General features: G+C 37.3%; 1 protein-coding gene across 1 annotated transcript in view; it reads left to right on the top strand.

Annotated features, from left to right (window-relative positions):
• Positions 1-9,461, top strand: part of OC90 (otoconin 90) — a 53,558-nt gene extending 44,097 nt beyond the window's left edge. The window contains exons 13-15 of the mRNA XM_020997922.2: positions 2,424-2,598; positions 5,257-5,363; positions 8,820-9,461. Of these exons, the coding sequence (XP_020853581.1) occupies positions 2,424-2,598; positions 5,257-5,363; positions 8,820-9,136 (599 nt within the window). The 3' untranslated portion in view covers positions 9,137-9,461. The remainder of the gene's footprint in view (positions 1-2,423; positions 2,599-5,256; positions 5,364-8,819) is intronic.
• Positions 9,462-18,971: the final 9,510 nt, after the last annotated feature.

Below are 18,971 nucleotides of genomic sequence, written 5' to 3'. Positions count from 1 at the left end.
ATAGAAGTCTGGTCGGGTTTCTCTGCAAACATCCACTTTGTCATTTTTAGACAGTACAGTAATATTCCATTACAGTCGCATACCATGTTTTATTCAGCCATTCCCCATTTGATGGGGACCCCCTTTGTTTCTAGCTTTCTGCTTCAGTGAAAAGAATTGCTAAAATACTTTGTATATATGGGTCCTTTTCCCTTTCCTTTGATCTCATTCAGGATATATGCCTAGTAATAGTATCCTTAAGAGTATATATACTTCAGTGGATCTACAACTTTTTTTTAACCTAATCACCTTTTGCCATTTAATTTATTTTTAAAATAGTTTTTAATATATATCTTTTGGTAAGACTGTAAGCTCCTTGAGAGCAGGGATGGATTTTTTTGCCTTCCTTTGTATACTCAATCCTTAGTACAATTTCTGGTACATAGTCAGTGCTTAATATATGCTTATTGATTTGACTGATTTTTACATTAGTTAGATTTCCCCTATATCCCTCCCCCTCTCCATCCACAACCTTTTAAGGAAAGAGAGCTATTTTCCTTTCCCCCAAAGACTGGAAATCATTCTAGGGCTCACAATAAGTAAAAGTAAGGGTAGCCTTGGAATGACAGGGGGAAGGGAGAAAGGTATCTTGGTGGTAACTAATTTGGAAGCCTTCTCTGATCCCTGTCAATAACAATTTTGAGGATACAATGTTTAGACAAGACACTATCCCTGGTCTCATGGTAAATGAAGGGAAGATTTATGACTCTTGTACATAAAATCAGAACTTCTATGCAACTATTTCCAGAAGAATGTTAATAGCACGTGACTTTTTTTTTCAAGGCTTCTCTTCATGTCGATTTTAAGTCAATTTGACCTACATACAAATGTTGTTGGGGAAAGGTACAAACTATTTAGTGTGATTTAATCCTCGCTTAAATCTATAGACAATTCTAGATGTAGGGATTGCCACCCCTACAGCTCCCACCAGACAGTTTAACAGGTGGAGGAGAGAAGGTGGTAAGGTGAGCAGTTCTGGCCAGGGTATTTAAAAGGACACATAAAGAAACAAACCTGGGAAATATACTTGCTGATATTTATATCCACACTGATGGTAGATGTATTGAACAAACAATCAGTGGTCACTGTGTGCTAGGTGAGGGTCATGCAAAGATGAAAAAATACATAGTCCCTGACTAAACAGAGCTCTTAATTGAGTAGAGAGATGACACGTGTTCATAAACAGCCCTAGTACAAGCTAGGATGTGGTAAGTGAACTGGCAACATCAGAGCTATTTATAGGGAATGACTTCATCATCCCCAGAAATTTTGATTAGCAGTAAGAATGACAATGATAATGCCTTCTATTTATTAAAGGTTTTGCATGTCTCTTCAAAGCACTTTCTTGTGAATTATCTAATTTGTTCCCCAGACAAACTTGAGATAAGGTGGATGTTAATTTCATTAGATTGTAAATTTTCAAACATTGTACACAGTAACAGCAATAGGAAAGCAATATGAAAGACTTAGCTACACTGATCAACACAATAAGGCAAGCACATTCCAAAGGACTTATGATAAAAATGCTGTTCACCTCCAGAGAGAGAGAGAGAGCTGATGCAGTCTGAGTGCAGACTGAAGCAAATGTTTTCACTTCCTTTACATTTTCTGTTTTATTTTTTTTTTGGCAACATGGCTAAATGAAAACATGCTTTACATGACTTTATATGTATAATTGATATCACATTGCTTGCCTTCTCAATGGGTGGGGGAAGGGTAGAAGGGAGGAAGAAAATTTGGAACTCAAACATTAAAAAAAAAAGGAATGTTAAAAATAAACGATTTTTAAAAATAAAAAACGATCTTAAGCTCCTTGAAGGTGGGGGCCGTCTTTCTGCCTCTCTTTGTATCCCCAGCACTTAGTGCAGTATCTGATACATAGTAGGTGCTTCATAAATGTTTGTTGATTGATTATTGCTTGATTACATAGGAGGAGCAGAATAGTATAATGGATAGAACACTGGACTTGGAGTTAAGAAGACTGGGTTCAAATCCCATCCAAGAAATTTACTAGCAGTGTTGAACCTGAGCAATTTATTTAACCCTTCTGGACCTGTTTCCTCATCTGTAAAATGAGGATGTTAGACTAGATGACCCTAAAGTCTCTTCCAACTCTAAATCTATATTTTCGTGGCCTTCGTCTGACAGATAAGAAGGCTGAGGGACAGAGAAGTAATGTTATTTCCCAAGATCGCACAGTATCAGAAAGAAGGCTAGAACTCTGGTCTTTTGACTCCAAGTTCTATTGTCTTCCAAAGGCCTTCCTAGGGGGCTCAAAAATCACTCTTATGGACTGCCAAGGATTTTACTGTCTTTAAGCGTAGATCCTGTGATGTCCTGTTGATTTTCTTTTGATTTTCTTTTTCTTCTTTTTTTTAAATTAGATTGTGACAGATTTACCTTTGTGCAACTGGGAGACAGTGGAGAAGTTAAGCAGGAGATGCCCCAGATTGGAGAAATGCTCTTTTGTCTGACAGCTCGGTGCCCAGAGGACTTTGAATCTTACGGCTGTTACTGTGGTCAGGAAGGAAGGGGAGACCCTGTTGATCCCTTGGATAGGTATGGGAGATTATAGCTGTATGATATGGATGCAGGGACCAGTGTCTGGACACACTACTGTCACAAGGTCAACTGGCATTAGTTCATGACAACTGAGCCCCGACTCACCAAAATAATCAGGATCAGGAATACTTTTTAGATCAGAATTCCATAACCGTATGTGTGTGTGTGTGTGTGACAGAGAGAAAGGGGGGGCACTGTGGCAGTCTGGTGAAGCCTGTAGACCCCTTCTCAGAATGTAAAATACAGAGTGTTACAAAGGAAACCAATTATATTGAAATGAAGATATACTTTTTTTTACCATCCAAGTTCACAGGACCCCTGAAATCTATCCATGGATCTCTTGGGGATCTATAAAGTCCATGTTAAGATCCCCTGCTAAGAATGATCCTAATCTTGTCTTATCAGCAAAAAACATCATGAAGGAGAGGGACAACCCACTAGACTTATTTATAAATGAAGGAGGGTAAAGAAATACTAATGTGCTAAACAGCCTAGTATATAGAACTAGATAGTTGCAAAGTATATGAAGTAGGTAATATAAGAAGTGATCAAATCCAGGAGCTCCATGACAGTCCTTCTGCCCCTTCCCCAAATAATGTCTCCTCCTCCTCTGTCTTGGTTCTTTATTTTTAAGATTATCTTCCATATACACTGCATATGACTTGTATGTATGTAGTTATACACTGGTTGTCTCTTCCATTAGAATGTGAGCACCTAGAGGACAATGCCTGTGTTTTTGCCTTTCTTTTCATCCTAAGTCCTTAGTGTTTCTATATTGCCTGATTATAGATGTCAGACTATTCTTGGTCTCTGCTGGGGGAAGAAAAAAAGGCAAAACAAAGAAAACAAAACAAAAACATAGGTAAGCCTGAACTTACTGGGTAGACAAAGTTGTTGTTCAGTCATTTTCAGTCATGTCTGACTCTTCTTGAATCCCATTTTGGGTTTTTTTTGGCAAAGATACTGAAATGGTTTCTCATCTCCTTCTGTGGCTCATTTTACAGAGGAAGAAACTGAAGCAAACAGGGTTAAGTGTCTTCAGGGTTAACTGAACAAGTTAATTCAGGATCACACAGCTAGTAAAGGTCTGAGGCCATATTTGAGCTCAGGTCCACCTGACTCCAGGGCTCTATCTACAGAATCATAAACTCTTAGAGCTGGAAGAGTCTCTAACTGAGTAGCGTTCATTCCACATTTATTGTCTACTGAGTGCCAGGCCTTGGATTGGGTGACTTTTAAAGATAGCACAGGCCTTAAAGACTGTCTAGTCGGGAGGTTATCTAGTTCAACCTCTTCGTTTTATAGATGGAGAAACTGAGGTTCAGAGACATGTGCCTGCATATATAGTGAGATTTTAAGAGTGTAGCAACGGCCACTAGCTCCCCTAGGAGTTCAGTTTCACATGTGATTCATGAATTAGGTACATGAATTCTGCAGCAGCATAAGAGCTAGGCTTATGCATGTCTTTGCTTTTTTAAAAAAAATCTTTTATCATGCTCATTTTGTTCAATTGTCACAAATCTTATTCCTACGTGGCTGGTTTAGTTTAAGGTTCTCTCCTGGGTTTTCTCACCTTTTCAATCTATAGCATCACAGTGGAGATTTCATCAGCTTCCATGGGTTTAATCATCGCCTCTATGCAGAGATCTCTCTCTTGCTTTGAGTCCCACATCACCAGCTGCCTATTGGACATTTCAAATGCGATGTTCCATGGGCATCTCAAACTGGAAGCTCTTCACAACCTGGCCCCCACCTACCTTCCCAGCCTTATTCCACTTTACTCCCTTCTACACACTCTAAATCTGGCCACACTGATCTACTTGCCACTTCTCACTCATAGCACTCCATCAACCTTTGCACTTACTACCTTCTATGCTTAGAAAGTTCTCCCTTCTCACCTCCAACTTTGAGTTTGCATGGCTTCCTTCACGTCTCATAACCAACGCCTCCTCCTGCAAGAGGCCTTTCCTGGGCACTCCAGCTGTTAGTGGCTTCTCCATTAAGGTTACCTACTATTTATTCCACGTGTAACTTGTACACACCTGTTTTTTGACATTACTCTCATTAGTATGTAAGTTTCTTGATGGTAGGGACTGTTTTTTTTACCTTACCTTGCATCCCCAGCACTTAGCATACATAGTGCTTGGCAATACTAAGTGTCAGAAATGTTGAATGATTAACATAAACTCTTTTAATATAAATGGACACTGGTTATTCTACTCGAACCCTGCTGAGACAAACCAACAATCAATTTGTTGGTTGCATCACATTCTGATTAATGTGTTCAACAACTCACCTTTTATTCGTGGAGCATCCAATACATTTTCAATCAATATCTGCACCAGCTTATTACACAAATTGTGTGATCCTGGCACAGAGAGCAGAACACAAGGACATGATGAGGGGTTTTTTTGCCACCATTACAACTTTGTTTCCCCAAAGAATTTTTTGGCTGGTTTCACCTAACTCCAGGAATTCATAGGATACAGTTTTAGGAATGTTGCTGTATATTCATGGTTTACAAGAGAGCATTGTTAATATATTGCTTTTTTTTTCCTTAAAGGAAGGGACATAGGAGTTTGTTTTTAAAGAGAAAATAAAGTTATGCCTGTACAATTGGTACCTTTGGACAACAAATGTTTTGCTTTGTCGTAGATGTTGCTTTTCACATCATTGTTGCTTGGAACAAGTAAAGAAATTTGGCTGTGGGTTAGAGAGGAGTTCAAGATCCAAAGTGACATGTGAGGATCACAAAATAAAATGTAAGTGATTCCATAGAGTTTTTTGCTCAGGTCAAGCCATCAGAGAATAATTGAGTGCCTACTACATGTTCAAATAGTCCTTCCTTTCAAACAGCTTAATAATTTGGTTAGAGATAGGAAATAAACACACGATGTGTGTGTGTGTGTGTGTATAAATACACAATAAAATAAATATAAAGTAAAATATTTTTATAACATAATTATACAATTAGAAAAACACAAGAAAAATTAGCAAGGTAAAAGCAAATACAAGATCAATAACACAACTACAAATAATTCAAATTTTAACTATACTGAATTTTTAAAAGTTCTAATGGTGCCTTTGTTTTTTACACCATTGTTATTCTCTACCCACCCACCCCAATTCTCTATATAACTAACAAAGTTAATTCATATCCATTGCCAAAACAGTTGTCTAATAATATATGCTTATTCTACCCCCATAGTCCCTACCAGATGCATTTCATTATGTATTTTCCAAAGATTGATTATTGTGACTAATCTGAGTCTGACTGCCTTATTTATGTTGTTGTAATCATTGTATGTGTTATTCTCCTCATTTTACTTATTTTGCTCTGAATTTTGATCGTCAGATGAATGCTGGATGGTCAACATCATCTTAAGGTGATGGGATTTATGCTTCATTTAGGAACTAGATTAGATGGCTCTAAAGTTCTCTGATTCCATGAAATTGTTATTTTAAATGGCATTAGCTCCAATTGAAAGTACTATTTCTCAATGCATCAAGCAAAGAATGTTCATTGAACATCTATTATATAGATTAGGCACTCTGAGGCCTATTAAGAAGTATACATTGGAAGGATTTGGGTACCCAGAAATGATATTAGATAAAGACAGATGAAGAAAATGGGAATGTTTAACTTGGAGCAGAAAAGGCTTAGGTGGAGCATGAGAGCTTTCATCAAATTCATGAATGACTGTAAGATGGAAGGGTCATGCTTTGCTTGGCCCAAGAAGATAGAACTAAACACAATTGAAAGAAATTGCAAATAGGTAGATTTAGGCTAAATATGATGGAAAATTTACTAGAAATGTAAGCTGGCCAAAAGTAGAGTGAGTTGCCTTTCCAGGACATAACAAATTCCCTGCCAATGGAAGCATTCAAGTAGAAATTGGATGACCGCTATACTGGGGGATCTATAAAGGCAATAGGATAGGCTGCTCAGGGATAGAGTGGAATGGGCTATTTCTGTGATGCCTTCCAACTTTTGAGTCTATTTTTCCAAGAAGACAGAGCTCCTGTCCATAAGTCACTTGCCATCTAGCAGAGGAGATAATCAACCAATAAACATTCCTTCAGTATCTATCATGCACCTTACATAGTACTCAACTCTGAGTATAAAAAGAAAAAAAAATAGAATAGGTCCTCCTTCAAGGAGCATAAATACACAAATAAGGAAAATTAACAATACAAAGCATCATATGCTAAGGGTCAAATGAGTGGCAGTGACAATGTTTCTAACAGAGTAGGCACTTAATTAAGTCTTGTAGAATTGTATTCAGGGGAGCAAAGGAAGGAAAGATCACTTTCAGCTGGGATCATCAGAGAAGTTTTCATGGAAGAAGTAAAATTTGAATTGGGCCTTGAAGGGTTAACTGAGTGTTTGTTTGTTTGTTTGTTTTAATTACCTTCATTTCAGTTGAATGACAGGGTTAGAAGCCAGTTAGCAAAGGGTAAGAAGTGAGGATCAGACTAGAAAAGTTCCATTGGGGAAAATCTTCATGGAGGAGATAGGATTTGAGTTGACTCTTGAAAAATGGATAGGATGTACAAATGTAAAGATTTGGGGCACTGGAAAAGAGTTTTGCAAGTGAAGAAGATGCAGAGTAGAGAAAGTACAAAGAGTTGGCCAGTGAAGAGATATGGCTAGAGCTAAGGTTGTATGTAAGAGAGAAGCCTGGAATGGTTAATTGATGAACACTGAAAATCAGGATCTGGTCAAAAAACTGATAGATCAATGGCAGCTTAGGCTACCAGGTGAAATAATAACAATATGACCAATAACAATAATTTAGATTCCTGTAACTCTTTAAAGAGAGGATAGACAGACAGACAGACATTCAGCCAGCCAGATAGATAGAGATAGATAGGCAGTGATAGCATTTATTAAGCACTTAATAAATGCCAGCCACTGTGCTAAGTGCTAGGGATGCAAATACAATCAAAGAAGATAGCCCCTGCCTTTAAGGGGCTTACATTCTAATGTGGGAAGACAACATATAAAAAAGTGCTGGGAAGTGGTGGGTGGGAGAGTACTTGAATGTGTTGGGGGAGACTTTATAGTTACAAAGTACTTTTGCACTTATCTTTTTCGTCTGAACCTCATAACAACCCCATAAATTTTATAAGGAAGGTGGAATTATCTCCATTTGATATATAGGGAAGCCCTAACACATGACTTGTCCTAACAGGACAATTGCCATTCCTATCCCACCTTGAAATTCAATTCATTAGCTGTTTATTCAGTGCCTATTGTGTAAAGATTATTATACTTGGTTCTAGGGCAGATACAAACTACAAAAGATCAACATGTAGAATAAGGAAGGTGTTTATTCTGTTTTCCTCCACACCAGTCATACCACAGCTAGTACATTCTGTCTAGTTCTCAGTATCACAAAACAGAAAGAGCTCAGATGAGTTGGGGTATGTCCAGAGAAATGTAAGTGGGATGGTAAGGGAACCGAAAGCCCTACTATATGAGGATCAGCTAAAGGAATTGGAGACATTTAGACTGGAGTAAAGAAGATCAGATTGGACGAAGGTACAGGTATCTTCAAATCTATGGAAGAGAACTCAAACATTTGTTTTACTTGACCCTGGAAGGCAAAACTAGGACTAATGAGTAGAATTTACAAGGAAGAACCCATTGGAAAAGCATAAGAAAAAAAATTACCTAAATGTAAGTCTTGCAGAAGTGAACTAAACTTACACGTTGTAAATTAGCATGGGAGTTCTCCATCATTGCATATTTTCAAGTAGAGGCTATATGGTCACCTATTAAGGTTGCTATAGATGATAGCCTTGCTTTAGGCAGGGGCTAGACAAGACTGTCTCCAAAGTCCCTTCCAACTCTTCAAGGAGTTATAATTCAGCATTCTCACAGATTGCTATGAAACAAAATTGTGCTTGACAGAAGCATTAATGTTAACAAATTTCTAATGAAATAGAATGCTCAACTTAAAATTTGAGAAGATCCGAGTTAGAATCTAGATACTGCCTGTTACTTTGTAATAATGGACAAGTCATGTAACCCTCTGAGCCTCAGCTTCCTCATCTTTAAAATGGGGATGATAATATCATACTACCTGTGTCCCAAGGCTACTGTAAGGAAAGCCTTGGTAAAATGTAAAGTTGTCCTTTGTACACATGAGTGCTTCTTGGTGACAAGGATGGAACATTCTGAGCTGCCTGTTATTTTGCTTTTGCTTCTTCAGGTAGTGGTCAGAGTCTGTGTGACAATCTTCTGTGCTCCTGTGATCAGACTGCTGCCCAGTGTATGGCTGCTGCAACATTCAATGAGAGTCTTAGATTCTGGAGCAGATCCAGGTGCCGGGAGAATGGAACACTCTGTGAAGACAGTAACCACGAATGGCCTTTGGCTCCTACTGGTTTAGGGAGCAGGAGCTCAAGCTCTGATGAGAATAGCAGTGAAGAGTCAATTGCTTCCCTCGAGGGGGGCTTCAGAAGAAAGAAAAGATTTTTGGGAAAGCCATTTGGCAATACTGGTTCCAGGACAGCCCATGGACAATAATTTCAGTTTCCTTCATTAGTGAAAGACACCAAAATCAGGTCTTCTAGATCTATATTATTCTAAACTTCAACTTTCTGAAGCCTTGGATGTCTCACCTGCTGAATTATCATAATAATGACTCTTCTACATCCCCCTCCCGCAGGTGTGATGGGAAGATTGATTGAGATAAAGAAGGTGCTTTGAAAGTTAGGAGTCCTACACACACATAAGGTATTATTATTGCCAGACTTGTTAGAATGCAAGATCAGAGGGGTCTGGATGTATCTCTTGTTTGATTTGTACTGCATGTACTGTATCGTGGAAATTAAATAAACTCTCAAATTAATTGTGTTTTTAGAACTTCACTTTAGATGGCAACACACAAGTACTACTGGGGGTGTATATATGGGAGAAGGGACAAGAAGATCACCTGAACACTTAGTCTTTGAATGCTGTTCCTGGCAAAGTTGAGCCAATGACAAAACTAAAGTCAGAACTTCAGGTAAAAGATGTTTTAATTAAGTTATGTACCACTTACTTTCAGGCAACTAGGTAGCTCAGTGGATAGAATACTGAGTAAGTAACCCAGTAAGACTCATCTTCCTGGGTTCAAATCTGGCCTCAGACACTTATAGTGCGACCCTGGGCAAGTCACTTAGCTTTGTTTGCCTCAGTTTCCTCATCTGTAAAATGAGCTGGAAGAAGGAAATGGCAAATGATTCCCACATCTTTGCGAAGAAAACTCTAAATAGGGTCATGAAGAGCAGACACAACTGAAAAACAACTGAACAAAAAACCACTTACTTAGATAGCAGCATTCATGTGACTGGGTAACTAGTTGTTTCCTATTCCCAGAGATAGAAATGTGAGGCAGTTTACTGGGAAGAACTGACCTGGAAGGCAGAAGACCTACCTCTGCTGTAGACTCATGGTGCAGTCACTGAACAAATTGCTTTCCCTTCCTGGGCCTCCATTTCTTCTCTGTAAAATGAGGAGATTAGACTCGGTCCCATTTCTAGCTCTAACAATCTATGAGTACAATTCTGCTCAATTCGACTTAGATTCACCCCCTGCTTCAAGAGCTTTCTTTCATGGAGTTGTGTATGAGGAGTACAATTTAGTCAGTGCAACAACAACAACAACATTTCTTAACAATTAAGTACATTCTTAATGACACTTTGAAAAGATAAGAAGTCTCACACTACATATGATCATGCTTTTTTTTTTTGAGAGGGTAGAAGCTTTCAGAGGCTTTGCATAGTTGCTGTTTGGCAACTTAAAGCCTAAATACTTTAATCTCTGTAGCTAGGAAAAATTTTTAATCACTTGTTTTCTTATTTCTTGGAGTGGGCAAAAAAATATAGAATCAGAAAATGCAACTATCAGAATTAGAAGGAACTTCAGAGGTCATGTGGTCAGTCCCACCTCTATTTTTTAAAGGAGTCTTTACATCCTTGACTGCTGGTCATCCAAAGTCTGCTCCAACCTTCTTCATGATGGAGACCTTGTTGCCTTCTAAGGCAACCTTGTTGGACCGCTCTGTTAGGAAAGCAATACCCGCACCTTCCCTTCACTGATCCCCTTAATTCGGTGCTCTGTACTCAGGCATGCCATAAAGTGTGTCTTTCAGTAACTTCCAGGACAGAAAGAGAAGATTGCTCTGAGCCTGAGTTTCCTAGTCAATATCTCAACTTCAGTATATAGGATGTAAAAGTGATTAATGAAGAATTGGCACTCCAAGGCGACCAGTTTTCTTCCATTCTGAACATTATCATTTCACTCCACTGTCATTTGGAAGTCCCCAAATGCCTCCTCCACCTCAGCAAGTGCAGGATTCAGATTCTACTTAGAATTGTTTCTTTAAAGGCTTTGTCATTCTATGAAACTGGAAAAACCACTTGTCCCCTTTCCCTCCTAAAAGAGAAAGATTTTAAAATATCAGTTTTTTATATTTAATGGAAACTTATTCTTTCCTGAGATCAGCTTTTGAAAGATGTGGAAGGAAGGAGTATACACATGAGCTTTTTAGGCATCTGAAATGGTCAGAGAGGGACCAATGCTAGAAAGAATGGGGGAGGCTTGAGGAGCTGAATATCCATAAATTGATAATTGACGAAATTATGAGATGGGGACAGGCGTGTGCAGTTTTTTTGGGGATACTTGCCAGAAAAGACCACAATGGGTAGTGGGAAAAGGGGTGGCAATCACACTTTAATTAAACAGACAGAATGAGGGGAAAAAAAGCCTGTAAAAATAGACACAAGTGGTGAAAAGTGATACAGAGATAGATCTCATGGAAATGGCATGGGGTGGTGAAAGAAGGCAGGCAGCATGGGGAAAAGGATGGGGAGGGGGAAAAGGCAAAGAGTACCACTCATGTAACTATGGATTAAAATTGGGCAACATGGATCTGATGGAGATGGAAAAGTACTGGGGGATGAGGAAGGAGCAAGAGTTTGAAGTATCATTTTTATAGGTTTTTTTTTTGTGTGTGGAAATACACCAACTCTATGACACTTTGGGGTTAGTTCATTGACCTATCCAAATCATCTCAAAGTTGTCAGTAAAACTTTAAACATAACATCCTCGTCATCTCAAAGTTCTCCGCTCCCTCTTGATATTCTGCTTATCTGGAACCATGGAGGTCTGGATTTTGTCTGGAAATCATGTATCACAGGATCAGAACCTTGACACCAGCTCCTAGATGGTTTCTCCTGATCCAGCGCATATTATCAAGATATGAATTTTGGTTAGTATGTGAAACAATTTATAAACCATGCTTCCTTTGCTCTTTGAGGTGGTTTGTACATGAATTTCAGGCTTCCCTTTGCAATCTTACTTCCTGCTATTACCCCTTTATACGAGCTTCCTATAAATTTACTGACAATATAGACTAGGAGGGGTGGTAGTTAGGGGGACCAGAATAAGGTACAATTTTAACCCAATCCACTTCATCTATTGCCTAATTTTACCACAGCTAAGCCCTGCTTAAACACATTTCTAGCTGAAGCCTAAGTAGTTAGGAATTCAATTTTCCCTAGGCTTGCATATCTCAATATCAATCCTCTAATCAAATACTAACTTTTTTTTTTAAAGCTACACATAGGTAGCTTCGAACAAAAAGCTTGGTTACTCTGCCAAGAGCTGTATTGAAACGTCTTGGCTATATGACTACTTACCCTCAGATGAGCAAGACATAACTTAGAAGGTGATGATTTGGTGGGGAGAGATGGGCAAGAAGCAAGGAGGGTAAGGGGATAAAAAAGGAGAGGATAGACTCCTATTTCAGAGGGAAAATAATAGGACCATACATTAAGAACTAGAAATGACTTTAGAGATCATCAAATTCAACCATGTGAAACAGGTTAAGTGACTTCCAGGGTCTTAGGTGGTACCTGAACCCAGATCTTCTGGGCTCCAGTTTGAGCACTCTGTACTGCACTCTACTGACTCAGTATTCTGCTACTGAGATGAGAGTGTTCTTGGAAATGGGAATGCAACATAAGAATCATGCCAAAGTTCATAAAGAAATGGTTATTTTGACTGTCATTCAGTTCAACTTAGACTCCCAGAATATAAGAACTAGAGTGGACTTTAGAGATAATCTAGATCAGGGTCAGCAAACTCTAATCCATCCTCTAAGTGCAACCTGAGATAAGAATGCCTTCTCCATTTTTAAATACAATTATTATTATTGTTATTATTATTATTTTAATGTAAAAGCCATTTTTAACTGATGGATGTACAAAAACCAGGCAGAGGACCAGATTTGGTCCTTAGGCCATAGTGTGCTGACTCCAGATCTAGACGGACCACCTTACCTCTTTTGAAGATGAGGAAACTGAGGCCCAGAGAAGAAACTGCCTGAGGTCATGAAGTTAGCAAATGTTTCTTCTAACTCCAAGCCTGGTGTTCTTCAGTGGATTTAGGTAGAGATTTAAGAAAAGTTAAGTCAACAAGCACATTTTACATGTATTAATGTTGAAGTTTAGAGTTGGGAGAGTGGTTCCAGTGTGAAAGAATTCACTTAGACCTTCTCTGTAGCCACTGGTGATGAGTTCAGGGTAGACCCCCAAAATTTTGGGGTGCTACCCGAAATGATGAAGAATAAATGTACGAGTCCTAGTGTCCTGAAAGAATTCACTTAGACAGTGTCCAAGTTAAAGAAAGGCATTTACTGGGGTGATGTACCCAGGCAGGCCTGCTTCCCATGAAGCAGAGCCCCAATGGGCTGTACTCCACGTGGGAGGCAGAGCATAGGCCACAGACCCTGCTCCCCTAAGGGAGTAGTGTGGCCCCTGCTTCCTATAGAAGCAAAGGCGGTTAGCTAGGTCAAAGGCATGGTTTAAATACAATTTTATGGAATAAGGAGAAGGGGGACAAAAGAATGGGAGGAGCAAGCATGGCTCCCAAATTCCTGGGATATCAGGTGGTCCAGAGGTGATAAGCAAAGAGAACAGGAAAGGGGAGGGGAAGAGTTGTTCTGGAATTTAGGGTGCTTTGTGAAGGCACACACGTAAGTCCAAGGTGGGGGCTTCAATGCATAGTCTTTTTTGATCACTTTTCTGGCTGGTCACATCCTGCATCTTATCTCTTATCTCATGTCCTACTTGCTCCATCTGCCTCGAGCATTCTTTTCTACATCACTAAGTCCTGGTGATACAAAGAAAGGCAAAAAATAGACTTTGTTCTCAAGGACTTCAGAATCTAATTGGGGAAGCAACATGAAAAGAGCTATGGGCAAACAAAATATAATCAAGATAAATTGGAGATAATCAACAAAGGGAATTCACTAACATTAAGTGGGATTGAGAAAGGCTTCTTGCAGAAGATGGGATTTAGCTGGGACCCACAGAAAGTCTGGGAAGCCTGGAAACAGAGATGAGAAGTGAGAGAGTTACATGCATGAAGGACATTCAGTGAAAATTACAGGAATTAGGAATGGAGTTACATCTGCAAAGAACAACAAGGAAGCTAGTACCATGCTGCTTTTAAAACTACTATCATTCCTTGTATGTTGTTTTACTTGACCTGGAACTTGGACACCACAGATAGGATGAAAAAGCATAAGGACAGTTTTGGCCGTAGATTTTTAATCACAGAATGTGGGGTTCAAAAGGAACCCAGTTACTATCTAATCAAATCCATATCTGAAAGAATCCCCACTATGATATATTCTATGGGAGGTCATTAGTCCTCTAGACAACCACTGTTTCATACAAGACAGGTCATTTCACTTTTGAAGAGTTCTAATTATTAGTTTTTTTTCCCCCTGACTTCAAGCCCAAATTTACCTCTGAGACTTCTACCCACTTCTTTTAATTCTGCCCTCTGGAGCCAAATGGAACAAATCTAAACCCTTTGCCCTGTGACAGTTTTTAAGTACTTGAAGATAACTACCATGTTCCAGTTTTCTCTTCTACAGGTTAAACATCTCCAGTTCAACTGACATTCATATGATGGAATCAATACCATTGATAATTCTGGTTGCCCTTCTTCAGGTGCTGTCTAGCTTATTGATGGCCTTTCAAAAAAATAGGACCCAATACTCCAGATGCCATCCGACATGGGCAGAGTACATTGGGACTACTACATCTCCTTATTACTAAAAGCTCTGCTTCCCTTAATGCAGCTCAAGCGTATTAGCTTTTTAGATTGCAACATCATAGTGTTGACTCAGTTTGGTCTTAAATTCTGTTAAAAACCCTTAATTTTTCTCCCCCAAATAACTACTACCCATGCCTACTCAACTTGTACCTGTAAAGTTGATTTTTTGAAGCAAAGAGTAAATTGTTACAAATTTATTAAATTTGCATCAAATTCCTTTTTTTTAAAAAAGATTCAATCCACATATTATTCTATCCTGTTAAGACCTATAGGTTTTATCATACTATAATATGTTAGCTATAATAATCTAAAAATTAGTTGTATGCTATGTCTTTATCTAAGTCGTTGATAAAAATATTAAACAGACCAAGTAGAGATCTATGCGATATACAAGTAGACACTTCTTTCCAAGTTGACATCAGCTCATTAATAAATGTTCTTTGAGTGATGCCATTCAAGCCAGTTCCAGACTCATCTAATGTCGGTTCTAAACTTCTCTATGTCATCTTATTATACTGTCTCTAGATCATCTCCATAAGAACAGCATGAGATAGTTTATCAAACTCTTCACCAAAATCCAGTATAAGGAGGTGTGGGTTCTTTTTTATTGGCCCATGTAGGTTATTAGTGCCTATTTCTGTCTAGATGTATCTTTCAGGGAGGCAAAAACAGATATTTCTAGAATTTCTTCCTCCCACTCTTCTCCAAGGGAGACTTTGATTTCTGCCAGGAAGAAAAGCAGGAGATTTGGGGCAGATCACTGTGCTCTCATTAGAAAGAGGTAAGATTTGTAGCTGCTTTCTTAAATACTGTTAGTTTAGGGGAAATAATTTTTAGGTTCAAGTTATACTCTTTTTAAAAAAAAGTATTTTATTTTGAATTCAAAGTTTTCTTCCTTCAGCCCTTCCCTATCCATTGAGAAGGCCATATGATACGTATCATATATATGAAATCATGCAAAACATATTTTTATATTAGCCATGTTGCAAAAAAAGCAAGAAAAAGAAAGTGAAAAAAATATGCTTCAGTCTTCATTCAGAATTAATCAGTTCTCACTCTGGAGGTAGATACCATTTTTTCATCATGGGTCCCTTGGAAATGTCTTGCATCACTGTATTAATTAGAATTAGTCTTTCACAGTTGATCATTGTTATAATATTGCTATTACTGTGTACAGTGTTCTCCTGGTTCTGTTCACTTCACTTTTCACCAGTTCATATTAATTTTCCCAGGTTTTCCTAAAATCATCTTGCTCATCATTTCTAGTACTGCAATAGTATTCCATCATTATCATATACTACAACTTGTTCAGTCATTCCCCAACTGATAAGCATCTTCTCAATTTCCAATTCTTTGCCACCATAAAAGAACAGCTATAAATATGTTTGTACATAGAAATCATTTTCCTTTTCTTTTGATCTCTTTGGGATATAGAACTAGTAGTGGTACTTCTGAGTCAAAGAGTATGTACAGTATTATACTTTTTTGGATATAATTCCAACTTGCTCTCCATAATGGTTGGACCATTTCATAACTCCACCAACACTGCCTTAGTGTACCTATTTTTTCCACATCCCCTCCAACATCTATCATTTTTATTTTCTCTCATGTTAGTCAAACTGGCAAGCATCTCAGAGTTGTTCTAATTTGCATCTCTCAGATTATTAGTGATTTAGAGCATTTTTTAAAGTAATTATTGATAGTTTTTATTTATTCTTCTGAAAACTGTCTATTCATATCCTTTGACCATTTATTAATTGGAGAATAGCTCTTATTTCTATAAATTTGGATCTTTTCTCCATACATTTGAGAAATGAAACTTTTATCTGAAGCAACTTGGTGTAAAATATTTTTCCCAGTTTCCTGCTTTAATTCTAATTTGAGCTACATTAGCTTTGTATGTTTAAAAACACATCACATGTAATCAAAATTAGCCATTTTACTCCTCATCCTATTTATCGCCTGTTTGGTCATAAAATTTTCCTTTATCTGGCAGGTAATTTTTTCCATGTTCCCCTAATTTGCTTATGATATCACTCTTTATGTCTAAATCATTTACATGTTTTAACCTTATCTTAGTACACAGTGTGAGATGTTGATCTATGCCTAGTGTCTGCCAAAATGCTTTCCAGTTTTCCCAGCACTTTTTTTTGGTCAAATAATGAGTTTTTATCCCTAAAGTTTGGATCTTTGGGTTTATCAAGTCCTAGATTACTATGGCCATTTACCTCCTTATATTGTGTACCTAATCTTTTCCACTGATCTGCCACTGTATTTCTTATCCAGGACCAGATTGTTTTGATGATTCCCACTTTATAATACAGTTTGAAATCTGGTATATCTAGGCTACCTTCTGTCATGTATTTTCCATTGATGCTCTTCATATTCTTCACCATTTATTCTTCTAGATGAATTTTTGTTATTATTTTTCTAGCTCTATAAAGTAATTACGTGGTTATTTGATTGGCATGGCACTGAATAAGTAAATTAATTTAGGTAAAATTGTGATTTTAGTTATATTGGTTCAGCCTACCCATAAGCAATGAATATTTCCCTGGATGTTTAGATCTTTTTATGTGAAAAGGGTTCTGAAATTGTCTTGACAAGTAGACTCTAAGTATTTTTATACTATCTGTAATTATTATAAATGGAATTTCTCCTCCCTCTTTCTACTGGGTTTCGTTGGCAATATTTAGAAATGCTGATGATTTATTTGGGTTTATTTTATATCCTGAAAATTTGCTGAAGTTGTTAATTGTTTAATTAGTTTTTTAGTTAGTCATCTAGGGAACCCATCATAATGGGTTCATATCATCCACAAAGAATGATAGTTTTGTTTCCTTATTGCCTTTTCTTATTCCTTTTTTTTCTTGACTGTCTTACTATTATAGCTGGCATTTCTAGTACAATAATGACGGATATCTTTGCTTCAACTCAATTTTCTTGGGAAGGTATCTCGTTCATCTCTATTACACATGTTTCCTTTTGGTTTTAAACAGATACTACTTACCATTTTAAGAAAGCTTCATTCGTTCCTATGCTTTCTGGTGTTTTTAATAGGAATGGATGTATTTTGTTGAAAGCTTTTTCTGTATCTATTGATACAATCATATGGTTTTTGTTGTTTTTGCTGTGGATTATACTTACAGCTCTCCTAACATAGAACCAGTCCTGCATTCCCGGTATAAATCCCACCTGGTCACAGTGTTTTGATCTTTGGGATAAATTGTTGTAGTCTCCTTGCTGTTATTTTTAATTTTTTTCATCAATATTCATTAGGGAAATGGTCTTTAGTTTTCTTTCCCTGTTTTTGCTCTCCCTGGTTTAGGTATGAAGACCATGTTTATATCATAGAAGAGGTTTGGCAGGAATCCTTCTTTACCATATTTTTTTCTAGTATTAGAATTAATTGTTCCTTATATGTTTTGTAGAATTCAGTTGTAAATCCATCTGATCCTGGCTTGTTCAATTTATTTTTCTAAGATATGCTTATTTAAATAATCTATTTCCTCTTCTGATAAGGGCAATTTATATTTCTGTAAATGGTCACCCATTTCACTTAGATTGTCAGTTTTGCTGGCATATAATTGGAAAAAATAACTCCTAATAATTGTTTTAACTTCATCTTCATTGTTGGTGCATTTACCCCTTTCACTTTTGATACTGGTAACATGGCTTTTTTCTATTTAAAATTCAAATTCACTGATGGTTGATTTTATTATTTTTTGAAAATAAAACTAGTTTCTAATTTTATTATTTCAAATTTTTTTTCTTGCTTTCAATTTTATTCATCTCACCTTTGGTTTTCAGGATTTCTATTTTGATGTTTAGTTGGGGAATTAAAATGTGTTCTTTTCTTAGTTGCATGTACACTTCATTGATCTGATTTTTATTTTATTGATATGTGTTTAGATATAAAATTTCCCCTAAGCAGTGCTTTGACTGCATCCAACAAATTTCAGTATGTTTTCTCATTGCTGCAATTATCTTAATGAAGTTATTTATTGATTCTATGATTTATTCTTTGATCCATTCATTCTTTAGGATTTAGTTTTAATAATTTAGTTTAGTGTATATCAGTCTATACTCCTAGAACCTTTAGTGAATCTAATTTTTATTGCATTATGATCCCAAGGTTTCTGCTTTTCTGAATTCGAGAGGTTTTTATACTCTAACATGATTAATTTTGGTGAAGGTGCAATGTACAGATGAGAAAAAAAAAGGTATACTCCTTCCTATCCCCACTCAT

This window comes from Phascolarctos cinereus, unplaced genomic scaffold (genome assembly GCF_003287225.1).
Source record: "Phascolarctos cinereus isolate Bilbo 61053 unplaced genomic scaffold, phaCin_HiC Scaffold_4;HRSCAF=312, whole genome shotgun sequence".
In the NCBI taxonomy this organism is placed as follows: domain Eukaryota; kingdom Metazoa; phylum Chordata; class Mammalia; order Diprotodontia; family Phascolarctidae; genus Phascolarctos; species Phascolarctos cinereus.
The sequence above is the reverse complement of the archived record's forward strand: the minus strand, read 5'-3'. Positions and strand labels throughout refer to the sequence as shown.